The 21,876-nt window shown below is 43.5% G+C and overlaps 1 protein-coding gene across 1 annotated transcript in view; it reads right to left on the reverse strand.

The window, feature by feature from the left end:
- Positions 1-21,876, reverse strand: part of cftr (CF transmembrane conductance regulator) — a 176,538-nt gene that overhangs the window by 87,369 nt on the left and 67,293 nt on the right. The window contains exons 4-9 of the mRNA XM_078416674.1: positions 21,622-21,837; positions 19,045-19,134; positions 16,462-16,625; positions 13,224-13,349; positions 5,009-5,255; positions 3,781-3,873 (exon numbers count right to left, since the gene is read on the reverse strand). Coding sequence (XP_078272800.1) covers positions 3,781-3,873; positions 5,009-5,255; positions 13,224-13,349; positions 16,462-16,625; positions 19,045-19,134; positions 21,622-21,837 — 936 coding nt within the window. The remainder of the gene's footprint in view (positions 1-3,780; positions 3,874-5,008; positions 5,256-13,223; positions 13,350-16,461; positions 16,626-19,044; positions 19,135-21,621; positions 21,838-21,876) is intronic.

Genomic DNA, 21,876 nt, shown 5'->3' on the forward strand with positions numbered 1-21,876 from the left:
GACTGCTATCAAGACACTTCCAGTGACTGCCCCAAGTTCCTCCGTCCTCCTGTCTTTCTCCTCGGTAAATACAGAGAAATATTGAGAACCTTGCCCATCTCCTGTGGCTCCACACAGAGGTGACCGCTTTGATTCCTGAGAGGTCCTGCTTTCTCTCTAGTTACCCTTTTCCCCCTTATGTATTTGGGATTGTCCTTAACTCTACCCGCCAGAGCTATCTCCCGGCCCCTTTTTGCGCTTTTGATCTCCTTTTTCAGTTTACTCCTTAGTTCCCGAAACTCCTCCAGGGATGCACTTGATCCCAGCTGCCTATACCTGTCCCATGTATCCTTCTTGTTTTTGACCAATGCCTCAATTTCCCTCGTCAGACAAGCTTCCTTACGTTTGCATGCTTTGTCCTTCACTCTAACGGGGACGTACGTATCCTAAGCTTTTGTCAGCACACTTTTAAAAACATCCCACTTGGCCGATGTTCCTTTCCCCTCTAATAACCTGCTCCAGTCAACTTGAGCGAGACCTTCTCTCATACCCTCAAAGTTGGCCTTACCCCAGATGAGCATTTTAACACGTGGACCCTCTCCACACCTATTTTGCCCAACTCTTAGCAGAGTGTGGATTTGCAAAGAGAGTCTGGAGGGGTTTGCAAGAGTCCCTGTCATGATTTATTCCAAGCAGCTCCGTCACAGAGGACTCTGTGATTTACGGACTGTTCCCAGGGACGTATTCGGAGACTGACATCGAGTGCTGCTGGAAGGTCATCAACTTGGTGAAAGACGCTCTTTGGTCTGCCCGAGCCTTGTTGACCTCCCAGCGGAGCGAGCTGTCCGTCGGGGAATGTTGCCGACTGGCCCGCTGCAGACTGCAGGTGTACGTGCTGAGGGACACACTGAAGCTTGGTGCAGCCAACGCCAAGGCCCTGTGGGGAAGGACCACAGTCTAGGGTCCTTCCGCTGCTGGACATGGGGGGCTTGGTGTGGTTGTTGAGCGACGCCCCTCAAAATAAGGGAAGGGATTCCACGCCAGTGGGCCACATGAGTGGCAAGGGTGGGGGGTAATTTTATGTAATTGGTGTATTGAATATATGTATTGAATGTATGTATAGCCTCCGAGAATGTCGGCTGGAGTGTTGGAAGGAACATGTTTTCTAAATATTTATTTCTTGAATAAAGTATTTTTTGATAATAAAAAAATTATTATTATTATCTTAAACCTAATCGAACTATGGTCACTGGTCCCAAAAGGCTCCTCCACAAACACTTCATTTACTTGCCCTTCCCAATTTCCCAATACTAGATCCAGTGTTGCCCTCTCATGTGTGTCGGCCTCTACATCCTGCTTGAGTATGACTCTGACCAACAAGAAAAATACCTCTTCTTCCGCCCAAATCACTTGTGAGTGTCTGTGTTGGATGGAGAGAACAGCATTCACACAATCCGCTCACTTTTGGTACAATCTTTAGATCAGAAATATTGACAATGTTATGCCCTAATGTTCAATTTATTGGCACGATGGCATGTGCTCGGGTGAAGCTCCAACAGTTATTTTATAGTTTATGCCACAGAGGGTACAAATTCTATGGTAAAATGTTTATCATAAATTGGAAAAAGGTTTCAATTAGACTTAGACAGATGACTGAAGTGGCAAACTTATTGAGACCAGAGACCACAGTTCTAATAGGTTTAAAATAGTAGCCGATCGTTTCGCTGAACACCTCCACTCAGTCCGTCTTAACCTACTTGATCTCCCTGGTGGCCCATTCCCAATCTGACCTTTCTGTCCTGGGCCTCCTCCATTGTCAGAGTGAGGCCCAGTGCAAATTGGAGGAACAGCACCTCGTATTTCGCTTGGGTAGTTTACACCCCAGCGGTATGAACATTGACTTCTCTAACTTCAGTTAGTTCCTGCTTTCCCTCGCTATCCCCTCCCCTTTCCCAGCTCTCCCACTAGTCTTCCTGTCTCCGTCTATATCCTATCTTTGTCCCACCCCCTCCCCTGATATCAGCCTGAAGAAGGGTCTCGACCCGAAAAGTCACCCATTCCTTCACTCCCGAGATGCTGCCTGACCCGCTGAGTTACTCCAGCATTTTGTGTCTGCCTTAGCTTTAAAATAGTTATGGATAAAGACAGGATAGGCCCAAAGGCTAAGGTTCTGAATTGGGGCAAGGCCAACTTTGATTGCGTAAGACAGAAGCTTGCTCAAATTGATTGCAGTAGGATGTTTGCGGGCAAAGGGATGTCTGGAAAGTGGGATGCTTTTAAAAGGGTGATGGCAAGAGTTTAAATCGTGCACCTTCTCGTTAGAGTGAAGGGCAAGGCAGCAGGGGAGACAGGACCCTGGATGATGGGAGAAATTGTGGCTCTGGTCAGTGGAAAGGAGGCTTGGGCCAGGTACAGGCAGGTGGGATTCACAGTATCCTTGGAGGGGTTTCGGGAACTGTGGAACATACTTAAGAAGGAAATCAGGAGAACAAAAAAAGAGACAGTGGAGAGACAGCTTTGACAGATAAAATGAAGGTGAACCCAAAGAGATTTTATAGGTAAATAAGGGAAAGAGGTTAACAAAAGAGAGATGAAGGCCTTCAGAAATAAAAGCAGCCATCTATGTGTGACTCCACAGGAGATGAGCAAGGTCCTCACTCTGTAATTCTCCTCTGTTTTTACCATGGAGAAAAACGTGAAGGCTGGTGAACTTTAAGTTAATGGACATGTCTTACTGACAGTCCCTATTATAGTCAAGGGGGTACGTAGTTCCCTGAAAGTGACATCACAGGGTGATAAAGAAGGGTTATGGTCCATTGGCCTTCATCAGTCGGGGTTCGGAGTACAGACGTCGGGGCGCTGTCTTGCGATGTGGGTGAGAAGTACCTTGCTGCCTGCTGTGGGAGGGATAGAATTAAGCTGGAAGGAGCGCAGAGAATGACGAGATTGTTACCAGGACTGACGGAAGAGGTTGTGTAAGCTAGGACTTTATCAGCTCGAGTGCAGGCCATCAAGTCCTTGCAACATTCTCATAATCACCTCAGCACTCTTTCCAGCTCAATAGAACCTCTCCTAGAGTAGAGAAAACAGAGCTGAATGCAATACTCTACGTGCCGTCTCACTGACGTATTGTAACATAACATTATGTGTGGTATTTCTATCCGAAAGATTTGAAAGAACATTTATTGATTGCATTTACAATATTGGATGTGGCAGTGGATGGAAAGCTTGGTGAGAATCTCCAGAAACACACCACTCATTTCAATGGGAATTTTGATTATTTGAACATTCAATAAATAATTCAATAATAATTCAATAATAATAACAACACTAATAACAATAACAATAACAAGAACAATTACAATAACAATAACAATAACAATAACAATAACAATAATAATAATAATATGATGATGATAATATGAAGGTTCTAACGTGTAGGAAAGAACTCCAGATGCTGGTTTAAATCGAAGGTGGACACAAAATGCTGGAGTAACTCAGCGGGTCAGGCAGCATCTCTGGAGAGAAGGAATGGGTTACGTTTCGGGTCGAGACCCAGGTCAGTCTGAATAAGGTTCACGACCTGAAATGTCACCCATTCCTTCTCTCCCGAGATGCTGCCTGTTCCGCTGAGTTACTCCAGCATTTGTGTCTACCTGAAGGTTCTAACCATGGATATCAGACAGGATATCTTTAACTGTTGTTTACGAGCTTCAGAAACATAAACTTGTATATTTGTATATTTACAAATGTACATGAAGGATTAAAAGGTTCACTGAGCTTCAAAAATTGGGTTCTCACCTCATCCCAAGATCCCGTGACATTTACCATCTCGACCTCCTTTGTTGACAAGTTGTATTCCACAGTCTTATGTTCATCTTTATGCAGGAAGTCCTGAAAGACAAAATATTATTAAACTCTTGATGTTGACATTTGTGAGCTGGGCACAGGACATTAACTACTGTATATTTTGGATCAATGCGGAAAATTCATAATTTCACAAGCTATGAGTGTTATAGAAACACAACCTGACAAAAGCCCAACTAATTCAGATTGCATTCATCCATACTTCTATTTAAATGATAGAAAGCATTGATTATTATGTACCTGAATGTAATTTTACTTAGGCATTCAGGAAATTATTTTTTTAAACTGGTTCATTAGAAAATAATACTTAAACTGGTTATCTATTGTTATCACTGCCAACTTGAATGTAGTACAAAGAATATCCATCATTAAACAGCGTTCAAGCATACATGTGTGACACAGTATTGACACTTGTAAAAAATAATTCATCAATTTCCTGTTTAGCGGAGATGAAATTCATGACTGGAATTCTAGTCGTAAAAGTCTGATTTTACTTTTCAAGATTCAAATCTTTGTATGCATCATAACCTATTTGTGAATGATTGTTATAAGCAGGTGTTTGGATTACTGTGTTGCAAGATTAAATTCATTCAGATAGTTAAAATATCCACGTGTATTCTCTAAAAGAGGAAAGATGAATTCGGCGACACAGTGGCGCAGTTGTAGAGTTGCTCCCTGCGGGGTCAGAGACCGGGGTCCAATCTTGACTACGGGTGCTGTCTGTATGGAGTTTGCATGTTCTCCCTGTGACCGCGTGGGTTTTCTCCGGGTGCACCGGTTTCCTCCCACACTCCAAGACGTACAGGTTTGTGGGTTAATTTGCTTAGGTAAAACTGTAAATTGTCGCTAGTGTGTCGGATAGTGCTAGTGTACGGGGTGATCGCTGGTCGGCACAGGCCTGTTTCCACACAGTACTCTAAAGTCTGAATCTAGAGGAGTGTTGCAATCTAGTTTGTTGCAGAATATTTAACATAATGCTCACATTAGCAATAAACAATAGGTAAATTGTCAAACAGTTGGATTTTATTCTAGTAATAGCGACAGCCAAGAGGGAGTTGGGAATATTGATTATTATTAGGAACATGAGATGTAAAATATACATTTTATTAGAAACATTAGGATTTTGACTCACTCCATCCACAGCAATATTTCACTGACATACCTGTATTTTGCGTATGGCTCCTAAAGAATCATACCACATTTGTATTGACGCTGGAAACTGTCTGGTAACCGTCATTCGAAGCACGATGTTGTACGATATGGTGGTGAATATCCTCCGCAGTTTTACGGTGTGAATTAAGGCATAAGGCACCACAGACAGAAACACAACAAAAAAGCCAGAGAAAAAGAAAGCTGAGCTACTGAAGTATCTGCAGTAGGCAACCTTCCTGGTCAACTTCAGTTCAACCCTGTCAAATTAGAATGAGGACAAAATTATTACACAGAAATCATTGGAATATTTTTTCCATATGTGTTAACTCGTGATAATTGGTGCATACAACAATTTTATTTTCATGTCAAAAGATTGTAAGTAACATGTTAGGGAATGATTAACTAACAAAAAAGATAGCATTTTCCAAATGGCAAGCAATATCAAATGGGACCATAGATAGACACAAAATGCTGGAGTAACTCAACGGGACAGGCAGCATCTCTGGAGAGACGGAATGGGTGACGTTTCTGGTCGAGACCCTTCTTCAGACTGAGAATCGATGTAAAAAGGAAACAAGAGATATAGATGGGGATGTAGAGAGATATAGAACAAATGAATGGGACCCTAGTGATTAGTGGTAGGGCCACAACTATTTACAATCTATATTCATGAATTGGATGAAGGGACTTAGTGCTCTGTGGGCAAATTTACTGATGATGCAAAAAGAGTTGGTCAGCAAGTTATGAGGAGTTCACCATGAACCTGCAAAGGGACACAGGTATTAAATGACATGAGATTGGCAGGAGTATAACATGGGGAGATTAGAGGTTGGTTACTTTGGATGCAAGAATAGAAAAACAAATGATTATTTAATTAACCTGAGCTTACAAAATCTTGTTGTACAAAGCGATATAATAGTCTTAGTGCTTGAAACACAAATGTTAGCATGCAAGTGCAGCAAATAATTAAGAAAAGTAATGGAATATTGGTTATTGTTGAGGGGAGCAGAGAAATGTGATGCAATTTTACCGGATACTTGTGAGACCGTGCTTGGAGTACGTTGTGTAGCTATGCTCTCCATACTTCAAGGTTTCAAGGCCTGTTTATTGTCACATGTACCAATTAAGGTACAGTGAAACACGATTACCATACAGCCATACTAAAAAAAGCAACAAGACACACAACTACATAAAAGTTAACATAAACATCCACCACAGCGGATTCCCCACATTCCTCACTGTGATGGAAGGCAAAAATTTCTAATCTGCTTCCCTCTTTATTCTCTCGCGGTTGGGGGAGTCGAACCATCCACAGTCAGGGCGATCGAAGTTCCTGCAGCTGGCGATCAAAGCTCCCGTGATTGGGGTGGGCGAAGCTCCTGCGGCTTGGAGCTCCCGAAGTCGGTCTCTAACCAGGGACCGTGAGCTCCACAGTGTTAAGTCTGTAGGCCCCCACGGTTGGAGCTTCCGGAGTCGATCCCTGGCAAAGAGACCGCCAGCTCCGAGATGTTAGGTCTGCAGGCTCCCGCGGTTAGAGCTCCCAAGGTCGATCCCCAGCAAGAGGCCGCCAGCTCCACGATATTATGCCCCGGACGGAGATACGATACGGAAAAAGTCTCATCTCCATTGAGTAAGAGATTAAAAAAAGTTTCCCCCAACCCCCCCCCACATAAAACAAGCTAAAGAACACTAAAACATACATTTAACACATACTAAAAAACAACAAAGAAGGAAAAGGCCGAGACAGACTCGGTCCATCGAGCCTACTCCGCCATTCAATCATGGCTGATCTATCCTTCCCTTAAGCTCATTCTCCTCCCTTCTCCCTTAACCTTTGACACCCTTAAGAGACAAGAACCTGTCAATCTCTGCTTTAAAAATACCTAATGACTTGGCCTCCACAGCCGTCTGTGAATCTGTGAAGAAGGGTTGAGCTGGAGAAAAGGAATGGGTGACGTTTCGGATCGAGAACCTTCTTTGGGTTTTTGTGTCTATCTTCGGTTTAAACCAGCATCTGCAATTCCTTCCTACACAAAGGTTTCAAAGGTCTGTTTATTGTCACGTGTGCACAAGCAAGGTTGAGCAGACTGGGTTGGGTGTACACTCAGAAGAATGAGAGATGAAATCTAAAAGATTCTGAAAGGGATTGAGACAGCGTGGATGTTAGGGGGGGCATGCAGACCTCCCAACATTTGATTTTACAAATTCAGAATTTTGATGTCCAAAATTCAGAATTTTACATCAAAATTCATAATATGGCGCAACTTTTCAGCAAAAGAAAGTATGCACGCCAAATGCGCATACGCATTACGATACATTCACATGTGAAAAACTACTATTATTTCCAACAGTCTGTAGTTCTTGGACTACATGTACAATGTCAGGCCTATCATGAGTATATTCTATTATTATAGAAAGATTATTGAACAAAATACTTTTTACAACAAAGAAAAATTTGTTTTGTTTTGTTTTTTCTATTTTGTTTTTTCCGTACACATCCCAATTCTCTTGGTATTGAATAAAAGAATAATGGTCATAAAATGAATGACTAAGTTATGAAGAAAGACTTTCATTTAAAACTGCACATACCTAATTTAATTGAAGACATACTTGCTCCAGTGGTCTTCAACAGCAAATCACAACAGTCCATGTCCCCCCGACCCCCCCCACCCCCCCCCACCCCTCCCCCCTATTCCCCCCACTCGCTCCGCAGCAAGGCTAGGCCAGCGGCGAGGCCGGGCGAGAGGCGAGGCGAGGCGAGGCGAGGCTAGCGGCGAGGCCAGGCCAGCGCCCAGGCGAGGCCAGCGGCGAGGTGAGGCCGGGCCAGCGACAAAGTAAGGCCATGTGAGCGGCGAGGCCGGGCCAGAGGCAAGGCGAGATCAGCGGCGAGGCGAGGCGAGGCGAGACCAGCGGCGAGGCGAGGCGAGTACAGCGGCGAGGCGAGGCGAGTACAGCGGCGAGACCAGCGGCGAGACCAGCGGCGAGACCAGCGGCGAGGTGAGGCTAGCGGTGAGGCGAGGCGAGTACAGCGGCGAGGCAAGGCAAGTACAGCGGCGAGGCGAGGCGAGTACAGCGGCGAGGCGAGGCGAGTACAGCGGCGAGACCAGCGGCGAGACCAGCGGCGAGACCAGCGGCGAGGCGAGGCGAGTACAGCGGCGAGACCAGCGGCGAGACCAGCGGCGAGGCGAGGCCAGGCCAGCGGCGAGGTGAGGCTAGCGGTGAGGCGAGGCGAGTACAGCGGCGAGGCGAGGCGAGTACAGCGGCGAGACCAGCGGCGAGACCAGCGACGAGGCCAGGCCAGGCTAGCGGCGAGGTGAGGCTAGCGGCGAGGCGAGGCCTGGCCAGCGGCGAGGCGAGGCCAGGCTAGCGGCGAGGTGAGGCTAGCGGCGAGGTGAGGCTAGCGGCGAGGTGAGGCTAGCGGCGAGGCGAGGCCTGGCCAGCGGCGAGGCGAGGCCAGGCTAGCGGCGAGGTGAGGCTAGCGGCGAGGTGAGGCTAGCGGCGAGGTGAGGCTAGCGGCGAGGCGAGGCGAGTGGCGAGTGATGTGTTTTGCAGAAAAATGTGAGGCGAAATCAGAATGGCAGAAATGAAATAAGAAAGCGGAAACTTTCCGCCAAATTCGGAAGGGTTGGGAGGTCTGGCCATGGTTTCAAGAAGAGGGGGTGGGATCCTTACAGTTCAGATAGGTGAGGAGGAATCACTTAAATTATCTATCCTAGATCATTTGCCTGGGGGGGCAGAGTCAAAGCAGACATCGACTGACAATGAATCTGCAACAGGTGTACAATTTTAGGAGATTAAAAAGAGTGGGAAAGTAGTGTTGAGATCAAGAATGGTTAAGACACGAGCTCATGGAAATGTAGGTTTCTTCCTTTGCAGGAGGTCTGACTCTGGAGTTCAGTGTTTTTCCCTCGATGCCCATGGACCAGTGTTATCAGGGTTCCTGGCTGCCACACCATCAAGGAATCATTTTCACACCACCAGTGGAATTCAGCTCTTTGGGCCATGGCTGGGATAGTCAAATGTCAAGTTTTACAATAGGAAACAAGTTACTGATGAGCAAGTACCATCTGATAGTTGTGTGGGTGATTGAGACTGATTGGGGTGTCATACGTTGGACAGGATTTGACCAGGACAGACCCTGGCTATTTTTGACATTGTCGTGTGTTTGCCTGTGTTGTAGTTGTAGCTTGGCCAGAGCACACCCCGTTCTGGTGCACAAGACTTCAGTACTACAAGTGGGATATTATCCCGGGACTGCTGCTGTCTCCAACGCCCTTAGCCATTTCCTGATATTGGCTAAAGTGATGGTACTGATCACAGGAGGAAGCCTTACTTGGCACTTCTGACTGGACTTGTTTCTCATTACTTCAACCTTGCCTTTAGCACTAACACGAGGGCTTCCAGCATCAGCAAGGGAGAGCTTTTGTTTCATTTAGGGGGTGAAGTAATCACTTACAGGTGACGTTTATTGCCTTTTCCCAATTACTCTCCAGAAAGTGAGTGAAAGTTTCAGCTTGTGTGTTCATAAGGTCATAAGTGACAGGAGCAGAATTACACCATTCGGCCATCATCTACTCTGCCATTCAATCATGGCTGATCTGTCTCTCCCTCTCGGCCCCATTCTCCAGCCTTCTCCCCATATCCCCTGACACCCGTACTATTCAAGAATCTATCACTGACTTAAAAATATCCATTGCCAGTGCCTCCACAGCTTTTTGTGGCAATGAATTCCACAGATTCACCACCCTCTGACTAAAGAAATTCCCCCTCATTTCCTTCCTAAAGGAACGTCCTTTAATTCTGAGGCTATGACCTTTAGTCCTTGACTCTCCACATCCACTCTATCCAGGCCATTCTGCTGAACCCCTGCTGAAGGTTTCTCTGTTAGCCAAGGTTCCAGGAACTTATGGTTGAGCAGGCTAGGACTTCATTCCTTGTAGTGTAGGGGGATGAGGGTGATAGAAGTGAAAATAATCCTGGGAGGACTAGATAGGGTAAATGCACAGGGTCTTTTACCTGTAGGGGAATCATAACCAGAAGACAGAGGTTTAAGGTGAGGCAGAGAGGATTTCATAGGAACCGAAGGGGCAATGTTTTTACACAAAGGAATGGTAGGTTTTTGGAATGAACTGCTAGAGGAAGTAGTTGAGGCAGGTACTATCACAACATTTAAAAATCATTTGGACAGATACATGGATTGGAGTGGTTTGGTGGGATATGGACCCAATGTAGGCGAGTGAGACTAGTGTAGATGGGGCATGTTGGTTGGTGTGGGTGTTAGGCCAAAGGGCCTATTTCCACACTGTATGAGTCTATAACACTATGACTGTAGCCCCACAATAACAAAATGACGGCATTGCAATTCCATGTCAGGGTGATGAGTGTTGTGGTCCACACGCAAATACCACAGTTTCTGGAAGTCTGAGATAAAGAGAACACAGAGATTGCAGGGAATACTCATCAGCACAGGCAGCTTCAGCAAAGAGAGAAGAAGAGAAAAAATGTTTCAAGTCAACGATCTTGAACCTTTTAGACAGTGGAAACACATTGCTAACAGGGGGTAAATATTTGCCGCACATGGATGACAATAGACAATAGACAATAGAAAATAGGTGCAGGAAGAGGCCATTCGGCCCTTCGAGCCAGCACCGCCATTCAATGTGATCATGGCTGATCATTCTCAATCAGTACCCCGTTCCTGCCTTCTCCCCATACCCCCTGACTCCGCTATCCTTAAGAGCTCTATCTAGCTCTCTCTTGAATGTATTCAGAGAATTGGCCTCCACTGCCCTCTGAGGCAGAGAATTCCACAGATTCACAACTCTCTGACTGAAAAAGTTTTTCCTCATCTCTGTTCTAAATGGCCTACCCCTTATTCTTAAACTGTGGCCCCTGGTTCTGGACTCCCCCAACATTGGGAACATGTTTCCTGCCTCTAACGTGTCCAACCCCTTAATAATTTTATACGTTTCGATAAGATCCCCTCTCATCCTTCTAAATTTCAGTGTATACAAACCTAGTCGCTCCAGTCTTTCAACATATGACAGTCCCGCCATTCCGGGAATTAACCTAGTAAACCTATGCTGCACGCCCTCAATAGCAAGAATATCCTTCCTCAAATTTGGAGACCAAAACTGCACACAGTACTCCAGGTGCGATCTCACTAGGGCCCTGTACAACTGCAGAAGGACATCTTTGCTCCTATACTCAACTCCTCTTGTTATGAAGGCCAACATTCCATTGGTTTTCTTCACTGCCTGCTGTACCTGCATGCTTCCTTTCAGTGACTGATGCACTAAGACACCCAGATCTTGTTGTACGTCCCCTGTTCCTAACTTGACACCATTCAGATAATAATCTGCCTTCCTATTCTTACCACCATTGACTGGAGCATTGACTCTCAACTGATCCTGCTCGGACTAGTTGGATACTTGCAACATTTTCTGCTTCAATTAAAGGTAGTGGGTTTCCCCACGTATCTGCTGTCTTTTTAGCCGACTGAGTTGTGAGTTAGTCAAGTGCATTCAAAGAAACCTTGGCGATGTGTTGCAGTGCACCTCACAGGTACATTCTCTTTCACTGATCTGTTTCTTGTCGAGGGAATGCTTCTTGTAGCCAATGGTTGAATTACCAGTGAAGCAGGCTGCTTTGTCCTGTATTGTGCCAAGCCTGAGTGTTGTTGTATCTGAGCTGATACAAGGGTGGCATGGTGGTGCAGCGGTCGAGTTGCTGCCTTACAGCGCTTAAAGTGCCAGAGACCCGGGTTCCATCCTGGCTACGTGTGTTTGTCTGTTCAGAGTTTCTACGTTCTCCCCGTGACCTGCGTGGGTTTTCTCCGAGAACTTCGGTCTCCTCCCACACTCCAAAGATGTATAGGTTTGTAGGTTATTTGGCTTGGTATAAATTTAAATTGTCCCTAGTGTGTGTAGGATAGTGTTAATGTGAGCGGATCGCTGGGCAGTGCAGACTCGGTGGGCCGAAGGGCCTGCTTCCCTACTACATCACTAAACTAAACTGAACTGAACTAAACGGGATAATATTTCATCACACCTCTGATTTGTACCATGTGGAAATTATTTGGAGAGGCAGGAGCCACAGCTTACATAGGCTTTGATCTGTTCTTACAGCCACTACATTAATATGACTGGCACAGATAGATTTCTGGACAATGGAAACGCTCAGGATAATGATGGTTGGGAATTTAGTCAAGTAATGCCACAGAACCAATGAGGGAGGTGAGTCTAAAGCAATTGTATGTTTTAGTAAGTGTTGATATCACAGCAGGAAAGTTGCTTAATAATTCAATCTACTTCAGTTAGGATCCTTTAATAACATTGAATGTAGACTAAAAATAAATTGTCACCCCCAAGGCAGCACGGTGGCGCAGCGGTAGAATTGTTGCCTTACAGCGTTTGCAGCGCCAGAGACCCAGGTTCGATCCTGACTACGGGTGCTGTCTATACGGAGTTTGTACGTTCTCCCCGTGACCGCGTGGGTTTTCTCTGAGATCTTCAATTTCCTCCCACACTCCAAAGGCCGACAGGTTTGTAGGATAATTGGCTTGGTATAAGTGTAAATTGTCCCTAGTGTGTGTAAGATAGTGTTAACATGTGGGGATCGCTGGTCGGCGAGGATTCGGTGGGCCGAAGGACCTGTTTCCGCACTGTATCTCTAAAAGCTATATACTAAAACTCTCGTTTGTTTGTTTGTTTGTTCCTGAACTACAGCCAAAACGGTACACGATAGAGCAACAATTTTAGGCCCACCTTACTCACCATCATCCCTTTGGTGCTAATGGAAGAAGTTTCATTGAAATCGGTGTTATATTTTAAAAGTTATTCACATTTTAAAGTTTAAATCTATCCCCTAGGGAGGGAGGGGGAGGAGGGAGGATAAGGGGGGGTGAGGGGGGTGGAGTGGAGGGAGGGGAAAGAGGGGAGGGGAGGGAGGGAGAGGGGAGGGGAAGGGATGGAGGCGAGTGGGGAAAGAGGGAGGGGAGGAGAGAGGGGGAAGGGAGGGGGAGGGGAGAGGGGTAGGAGAGGGTGCTGCACCAATGCAGGAGAGGCTTGGGCCCAACGGGTCCTCTTGGTCTAGTTAAAACTAAAACCGACTGAAAATCTAGTCAATTAGATCTAAATAACATGGCAAAAGTAGCTAGTTTCCAGGGAATTTCTAAATTCACAAGTTATATTATTTTCATAAGAGTAAATCATAATATAACTCACTGTCGTATGTCATCAATAATCTTTTCCATCGCATCTTCCCAACAATACACCTTCACTGATTGAATATTGTCGATAATTTCAGAGGTAATAGCAAGTCGTTCATTTATTTTTCCTGCACGTTTGTCTCTGTTTATTGATAAAAAGAGAACATATAATCAACTCAAAGGGAGACACAAAAAGCTGGAGTAACTCAGCGGGTCAGACAGCATCTCGGGAGAGAAGGAATGGGTGATGTTTCGGGTCGAGACCCTTCTTCAGACTGATGTCATGGGAGGGGGCGGGACAAAGATAGAATGTAGTCGGTGACAGGAAGACTAGTGGGAGAACTGGGAAGGGGAGGGGATAGAGTGGGAAAGCAGGGACTATCTGAAGTTACAGAAGTCAATGTTCATACCCTGGGCTGTAAACTACCCAAGCAAAATATGAGGTGCTGTTCCTCCAATTTGCACTGGGCCTCACTCACTCTGACAATGGAGGAGGCCCAGGACAGAAAGGTCAGATTGGGAATGGGATGGGGGAGTTGAAGTGCTGAGACACCAGGAGATTAGGTTGGTTAAGACGGAGCGGAGGTGTTCAGCGAAACAATCGCCGAGCCTGCACTTGGTCCCGCCGACATTTTTTCCCACACATATAATCAACTCACACAATCATGCCCACTCTGGTTCACATTATACTCAGTCATACATCACAGGAGTAGACCGCTTGCCCCCTCAATCCCACAGCAACCATCAAGCACCCCCTTACATTCATTGCATCTTTTTGATTCTCCCCACATTCCCTCCACCTCTCCCAGATTCTCCCACTTATCTGCACACTGACGGAAATTGACACTGGCCGATTAAGTTACAGTGGGGCATGAGGGAGGAAACGGCAGTGCCCAGAGGAAACCCGCTTGGTCACAGGAAGAACATGCACACCTCAAAGAAGCAGCACGACAGGTCAGAACTTAACCCAAGTTACTTGGAGGCAGTGGGGCAGAGGGTCTACCAGCTGCAAATAACTGAGTCATGAGCAAAAGGGCATTCACTAGGTCTAGCAGAAGGTTATTTTAATTGTACTGTTCGGTTAATGTTAACTTCTCAATCTGAAAGTCACTGTTCAGACATTTGGGGCTATGTCGTGGTTGTCCATATACAGAATTACAAAAGCTTTAGAGGAATTTGGGTCAAACATGGGGAAATGGGCTAACATCGAGCCCATTTTCCCATGTTTCCCATAAATCCCTCTAACCAACTTTGTCGGCATGGATGAGTTTAGCCGAAGGGACTATTTCCATGATGTATGATTTTACGGCTCAATAATTGCCATTGGTGCCAAGTAAAATCAACTGGCAGGTCATTCAGTAACTGCTTTTTGTGAAACTTTGGCTCACATCTAGCAAGCAGTATTAATCATCCTGCCTTGGAGAGTCATCATTAACTTCCAATAACATGGGGGAAATGATGTGCATAAGATGCCAGAATAAGACAAATAAGGTTCCTAACAGCAGTTTTACTTCAATCAATAAATTAATTTGTTTGAGTATGAGGAGAAGGGTCTCGACCCGAAACGTCGCCCATTCCTTCTCTCCTGAGATGCTGCCTGACCTGCTGAGTTACTCCAGCATTTTGTGAATAAATACCTCCGATTTGTACCAGCATCTGCAGTTATTTTCTTACACTATCATAAGTCTTAATGCTAGTCACAACTATTTGCTCCTGAAATTCAAAATAATAAAAAATATTCAACAAGTGATATCTATTGGTAAATATTATTCCTCCAATCAGTTCAAAATCCACTCTGTTGTGGATCCATCCTGCCACAACCAGAGAGCAGTCCTGAACTACTATCTACCTCATTGGTGACCCTCGGACTATCCTTGACTGGGCTTTGCTGGCTTTACCTTGCACTAAACGTTATTCCCTTATCATGAATCGATGCACTGTAAATGACTCGATTGTGAACATGTATTGACTTCCTGCCGACTGGATAGCAGGCAACAAAAGCTTTTCACTGCACCTGGTACACGTGACATTAAACTAAACTGAACTGTTTTGGGTGAAAACCCCAGCAACACAATAACACTGCTGCTGGGCTCAAGCGCTGGCATTTGAATGTATTTAATTGGTGTTGTGCCAAGACTAAGAGTATATAATATATAATGTAATATATTCCTTTATTCTTACCACACCGGGGAAATTTACAGTGTTACAGCAGCAAAGTGGATAGCAAGAGAGCAAGAGATCATTCATTATAAATAAAAGATACATAAATTGTCATCAGTTTTCTGTGTGCTCTTAGCTGTTATTGTTGACATTGTGGGTCAAAATCTGTTTGCAAAATAACAATGTTTGATGGCATGGGTGATTTGGGCCGGAGCCTGTTTCTACATTGCATTGCTCCATTACACTATGACTCTATGCTTGACAATTTTTGTCCATGAATCATCCAGACATTTCTCGTCAGGGAGATAACCCCCATCAGCTACAAACACCCAGTGACAATGTGACACACACCAAGTGATAATGTGACACTCAGCTGGAAGCATTGCAAGATTGACAACTGGACATTAACTTTCTAATGAATTTCAAGAAATTGCTGCATTTGAACATCGACTATCAATGAAACTTACTCCAGAATGTTAGGCCACTATATTTTAATGATCAGATTGATATCCCATGATTACCTTCAACCTTTTTGACCCCCAGATGGAACAACTGAAACTCCGGGATCTCATTCCTGCAGGCAGCAAGTTATTCCAAAGAATGTTAAAGTTTGATATTTACATTATTTTGTTAAATGTTTTACATTACTTCAACTTTTTCTGTCTCTCTTTTGTCTTGTAACCCTTTTCCCTCTCTTTTATATATCTGTAAATTTCAATTGACTTTCTTCACGTGTATTTAAAAATTATGCAGGACAGCTGAAAGGAATTAGTTTAGTTTAACAGAAGGAATGGGTGAAGTTTTGGGTCGAGACCATTCTTCAGTCTCGACCCGAAACGTTACCCATTCCTTCTCTCCAGAGATGCTGCCTGTCCCGCTGAGTTACTCCAGCTTTTTATATCTATCGTCGGTTTAAACCAGCTTCTGCAGTTCCTTCCTACAATTAGTTCAGTTTAGTTTTATTGTCACGTGTACCAAGGTTCAGTGAAAAGCTTTTGTTGCGTGCTAAATTATTTGAACAGTTACTGTTATTACAGCCACTCACATATTCCTTGCTTTTGATTTTTTGACACCGAGTTAATTATTTTTCTTACCTGTATTGCATCATCTTCTTTCCCAGCCAGGCTTGGAAAAGGGCCAGTATTATTAAGAAGCCCAATCCACAAAATGCAAACTCAGTCAATTCATTCCACAGCAATCCCATTAAAAGGACCACTTGTACTGGTGCAATCCACACGTAGTGAGCAACTGCTACGCCCTGCAAAGGAAGCAATTGACCTTGTGTTATCATGTAGTTTAGTCACACTGAGTACACAATCACTCATAGATGGTACGTTTTACTTCAATACAGGAAATGAGAGGATTGGCAATATAAATTGCTAAACTGTTATTTTAAACACATGCGTTAGGATAACCCACAATAAACCCAAAATAAGATCCAACCTTGATTCCAAAATTGCTGAATTCAGTCCAGTTTAGAGGAAGCTTCAAATCATTATAGACAATAGGTGCAGCAGTAGGCCATTCTTCCTACTCATTTTGTTAATGATTTGATGAACTTAATGTGGGATGCAGTAAATGGTTATCTTTCTGAGTGGATATGGAATTTGGTTCCATTTCACTTTAGTTGGTAATTTGCCCTATCTGCCCATTCAATTATTATTTTAAATCAACAACTATCATAGAATAATGGGGGAAAAAAACTAAGAAAAGGAAACAAATATTGTAAATTCATATAATTTAAGGAATAGAGTGAGATACTGTCTGCCTGTGTAATTTGATTCCTTGTACCAAGAATGGGAAATTCAACATCAGATGCTTGTAACTTTTTGTAGAAACAGATGACAAAATACTGGAGAGGTCTAATCAAGGAAATGGTTAAGATGGTTAACCAAAGTTTTGATCAAAGAGGAAGTTTTTAACTAGAACGTGAAATAAGAAGATATAGATGGTGAACGTGCTTTTAGTCAGAGATAATAAAACTGTAATAATTTTTGGTAACAATAGACAATAGACAATAGGTGCAGGAGTAGGCCATTCAGCCCTTCGAGCTTATTTATCTTATTTATTTTAAACTGCTATTTTGTTTTTTATTGTTTTAGTTGGTGGTTTAAGATGATATTTTATAGGTAACTGAATTTAACTGAATAATTATGTATGATATTTTGTTGAAAAGTTTACGATGGATTACGCTCTTTCAACAATGCACTTAGGTTTTGATACTGGGTTTTGATATATTGATGGGGCGAAAAGCTGAGACCAGTATTAAATTTCTAAATAACCTTAATTAAATATGGTAAATGATCCAAGGAAGATAATATTAAACTTTCTTTAAGGATATTCAATGCTCTCCCTTTATTTTTCCTTTGTGTATAGAGAGTTTTACTACAGAAACAGACAATGACTTTTGAATATATACTTTAATAAAGTAAATTTAACAATGAGAACTGGTGTTTTGGTCTTAGCGATAGGTTGGGAGTTGTTTCTAATTGCTTTCAGTTCGTCTTTTCAAGGTGATGTAAGTATTTCCAATGAGAACACATGAGTCTCAAGGCTAGTGGTCACAGTGGAATCGAAGTACTGGAACTTCTGAACTACTTCTAACTAGCTCTCATAATGTTATTAATGGATACCTGATCTATTTTGGATGGATTTGGGCTTAAAGTAGATGTGAAGTAAAGGTACATTTTTGCCCTTCACTCTGTAGACATTTCTCAGTTGCTGTCCATTTACTTAAAGAAATGGAGGATAGGATGTTCTCTGTAACCTGTCAAGCCTAAGTAAAAATTATGCTTCTCAGGAAACTATTATTCACCACTTTATAAAGCACACTATGACAACGTCTCATGGCTCACCTTTCAAGACCTTATCAGGTATTTGCTCCTTATATCAGTAAAAGGGATGTTTACAGGAGAGAGTTCGAAATAACTCTAAGGGCTAAGGGAATCAAGGGATATGGGGAGAAAGCAGGAACGGGGTAGATTTTTAGATTTTTTTTAGATTTAGAGATACAGCGCAGAAACAGGCCTTTCGGCCCACCGGGTCCGCGCCGCCCGGCGATCCCTGCACACTAACACTATATGGTAAATTGTCCACTGGGGACAATTTTTACATTTGCCTAGCCAATTAACCTACATACCTGTACGTCTTTGGAGTGTGGGAGGAAACCGAAGATCTCGGAGATAACCCACGCAGGTCACGGGGAGAACGTACAAACTCCGTACAGACGGCGCCCGTAGTCAGGATCGAACATTCGCCGTAAGGCAGCAACTCTACCGCTGTGCCACCGTGCCGCAAATGATTTCAGGAGAGATCACGGGGTACTGATTTTGGATGATCAGCCATGATCATATTGAATGGCGGTACTGGCTCGAAGGGCCGAATGGCCTACTCCTGCACCTATTTTCTGTCTCTATGTTTCTATAAACAAAATTGTTTTGTTTCACAAGACCCACTATTGGGATTATTGTCATGAAATTGAGCATCTCAGTTGCATGGACAATATGCATTGACATTCTCCACTGCAGCTTTACTTCCTTGTACTATATAAAAGACAGCTTGTTTGCTTTGATATTGTGTATAACCGAAACAAATTGACACCTTTATTTAAACAGGACAGACGCAAACCAAAATCTCTCCCTACTTGTGCATAATGAATTGTGCACAAATGTATCTACCTCATCAAATTTGTTGAGGTTATTGGATAGAAGGCTCACAAGTTGCCCAGTATCAATTTTATCAAGTACTCTGCTCGACATTTTTAGGATCTGCGAAGAAAATGAAACAACATTTTAGCAAAGCAGTCATTAAATCATGTTTAGTTTCATTACCACAATTTATCACATAGATTTGTGTGAGAAATACTGCTTAATTTAACATGTATTTTGAATCTTTGAATACGCACTTAATACAATACAATACAATATATCTTTATTGTCATTGTACAGGGGTACAATGAGATTGGGAATGTGCCTCCCATACGATGCAATAAATCAATTAGCTAATCAGTATTAATTTAAACAACCCAATGAAACAAATTAGAACAGTTTTAAAACAGAATAAAGTGCAAGTAGATCTGTGCCGGTTCACTGTGCAATGTGACCATCTTGCTCAGCAGGACCGGTTCATAGCAGCTATGGCCCTGGGGATGAAGCTGTTCCTGAGTCTGGAGGTGTGGGCGCAGGCGGCCTTGTATCGTCTGCCCGATGGTAGAAGTTCGAACAGACTGTTGCAGGGGTGTGAAGAGTCTTTGTGGATGCTGGTGGCTTTTCTGAGGCATCGTGTGTTGTAGATGCCCTCCAAGGCTGGTAGCTGTGTTCCGATGGTCCTCTGAGCTCTATGGACTACCCGCTGAAGAGCTTTCCTCTCTGCCTCCGTGCAGCTGAGATACCACACAGGGATGCCATGTGTTACGATGCTCGGAGTCAATTGGGAGGATGCTGTGTTAGGACCATGCTGTTCAGTGACATTAGTTCCTTTGACAGATTATTATTTTCAAATAATTATCTTCATTTTCAAAGATGGAAAGTTTGAATGTGTAATCCTGGCAAAAACATAGCTTTTAAGTGTTGTCACGTTACTTGCGTAGCATAAACCCAAAGGACTACTTCCTGAAATAAATGTGATTTAAATAACTCCTGAATGAAACAACACTGTCTTTGTTTATTCTGATTGATGAATTGTTCCTTGAAATAATGCTCGACCTGATTGATGAATTGCTCCTTGAAATAATGCTCGACAATTTTGTAATTGTCCTCATTAAGGTTTTCTAGCTCTGTGCAAAGTAAAACTATTTCTCAAGGTCCACGTTATACAATTCCTTTAGATGCCAAAGCACTTCAATCGTATCGTTGCTTATTGTTCCGGTAACATGTCCAGTTTACAAAACTGCTCTGCCGAATCTAATCCCGACAAGGTAAACAAAGAACTGCAGATGCTGGACGTTTAAAATAACAGCAAATGCTAGAGTTAACCAGCAGGTCCGACAGCATTTGTGGGGAGAAAAACAGACTCTGCGTTTCAAATCAATGACCTTTTATCAGAACTGGAAAAAGTGAGTAATAAGCCTGTTTGTTTGGTTGCTGTGAGATAGAGAGAGGAAAGGAATGTGTGTGATTGATAATTTGAGTGAGGACAAATCAGTACCAGGTTGGATACAAGTGTTAATGCAGTTCAGTTTCATCCAGGAGCATGTCACTGTTTGGTAATGGTTCAAACTAGTTCAATGGTAGGATAGTGTTAATGTGCGGGGATCGCTGGGCGGCACGGACTTGGAGGGCCGAAAAGGCCTGTTTCCGGCTGTATATATATATATGATATGATATATATATATATATGATTTAAACAAACTGACTGAGCAGTCATTGAGAAAGGCAAAAGCACCGAACACAGAGATTTTGTTGGGAGCTAACAGGTTTAAGTTGATATTTTGGTGGAACGTGCTTGTTCACAGTTGAATACTGGATAAACAAATAAGTGCTGCAATTCATGATTTAGTTTAGTTTAGGTTTTTTTTCGAGATAGAGTGGGGTAACAGGGCCTTCAGCCCACCGAAACCGCATTGACCAGCGATCACCGCACATTAACACTATCCTACAAACACTAGGGACAATTTCTTTTACAAGCCAACTAACCTACAAACCTGTACTTCTTTGGAGTGTGAGAGGAAACCGAATGATTCTATCATTCTCCTTGACTCAAAGGACAACCAAAAGGTCATAGGGAGAATGTGCAAACCAAAGACACTAGAGGAACAAGATGGACCACTCAGTTGAAATCGCCAATACTGAAGTGTAGTACGCAAGGGAGCGTAACGTCCACCATTTTAGTCAGCGAAACCCGCCGTTCACTGTGCCTCTCACAGTGTAATCAGTGTTTTGGGGGAACAGTATGTGTGATGATACCATTAAAATGCAGAATATATCTCGTCTATCAATTCACAGATTTTTGTTATTTTTCTTTTAAAATGTTTCTGCAAGTTTCTGCCTTCTAAAATGGTGCCATGACATACTATGGTTTTTAGGGTCGGGTGGTCTATCTTGTTCCTCTAGTATCTTTGGTGCAAACAGCACACATCAGCATCAGAGGTCAGGATGGAACCTGGGTCACTGGAGCCATGAGGCTCCATTGCTAACTGATCTACACAGTGTGCCACCCACCACCCACCAGTATCCCAAACACTCAGTTCCACCTTCCAAATGATGCCGCTTAGTTATCCTGATTAAAATTACATTTATATACTTTAATATAGTTACCTTTTTATAAATTAAGCTGAACAACGCTATTCTCATCTGCATTCCCAAGTGCTGGAGACCAAAAACCGCAGGATGTAGAAAGAGGGTTCTCACGACAAATAGGAGACAGAGGCCTAATGCTAGGTAGTATGCTATTTCCCGTTCATAGGTGTTCTTCTCATTATACGATGCTATTATACGTCCGAGACAGAGAGGCTGAACAGCTTTCGTGAATTCCTGTTGAAATCAAGCGGAAATGGCGTTAATTTTCATCGT

The sequence above is a fragment of the Rhinoraja longicauda genome, chromosome 20 (genome assembly GCF_053455715.1).
Source record: "Rhinoraja longicauda isolate Sanriku21f chromosome 20, sRhiLon1.1, whole genome shotgun sequence".
Lineage (NCBI taxonomy): Eukaryota > Metazoa > Chordata > Chondrichthyes > Rajiformes > Arhynchobatidae > Rhinoraja > Rhinoraja longicauda.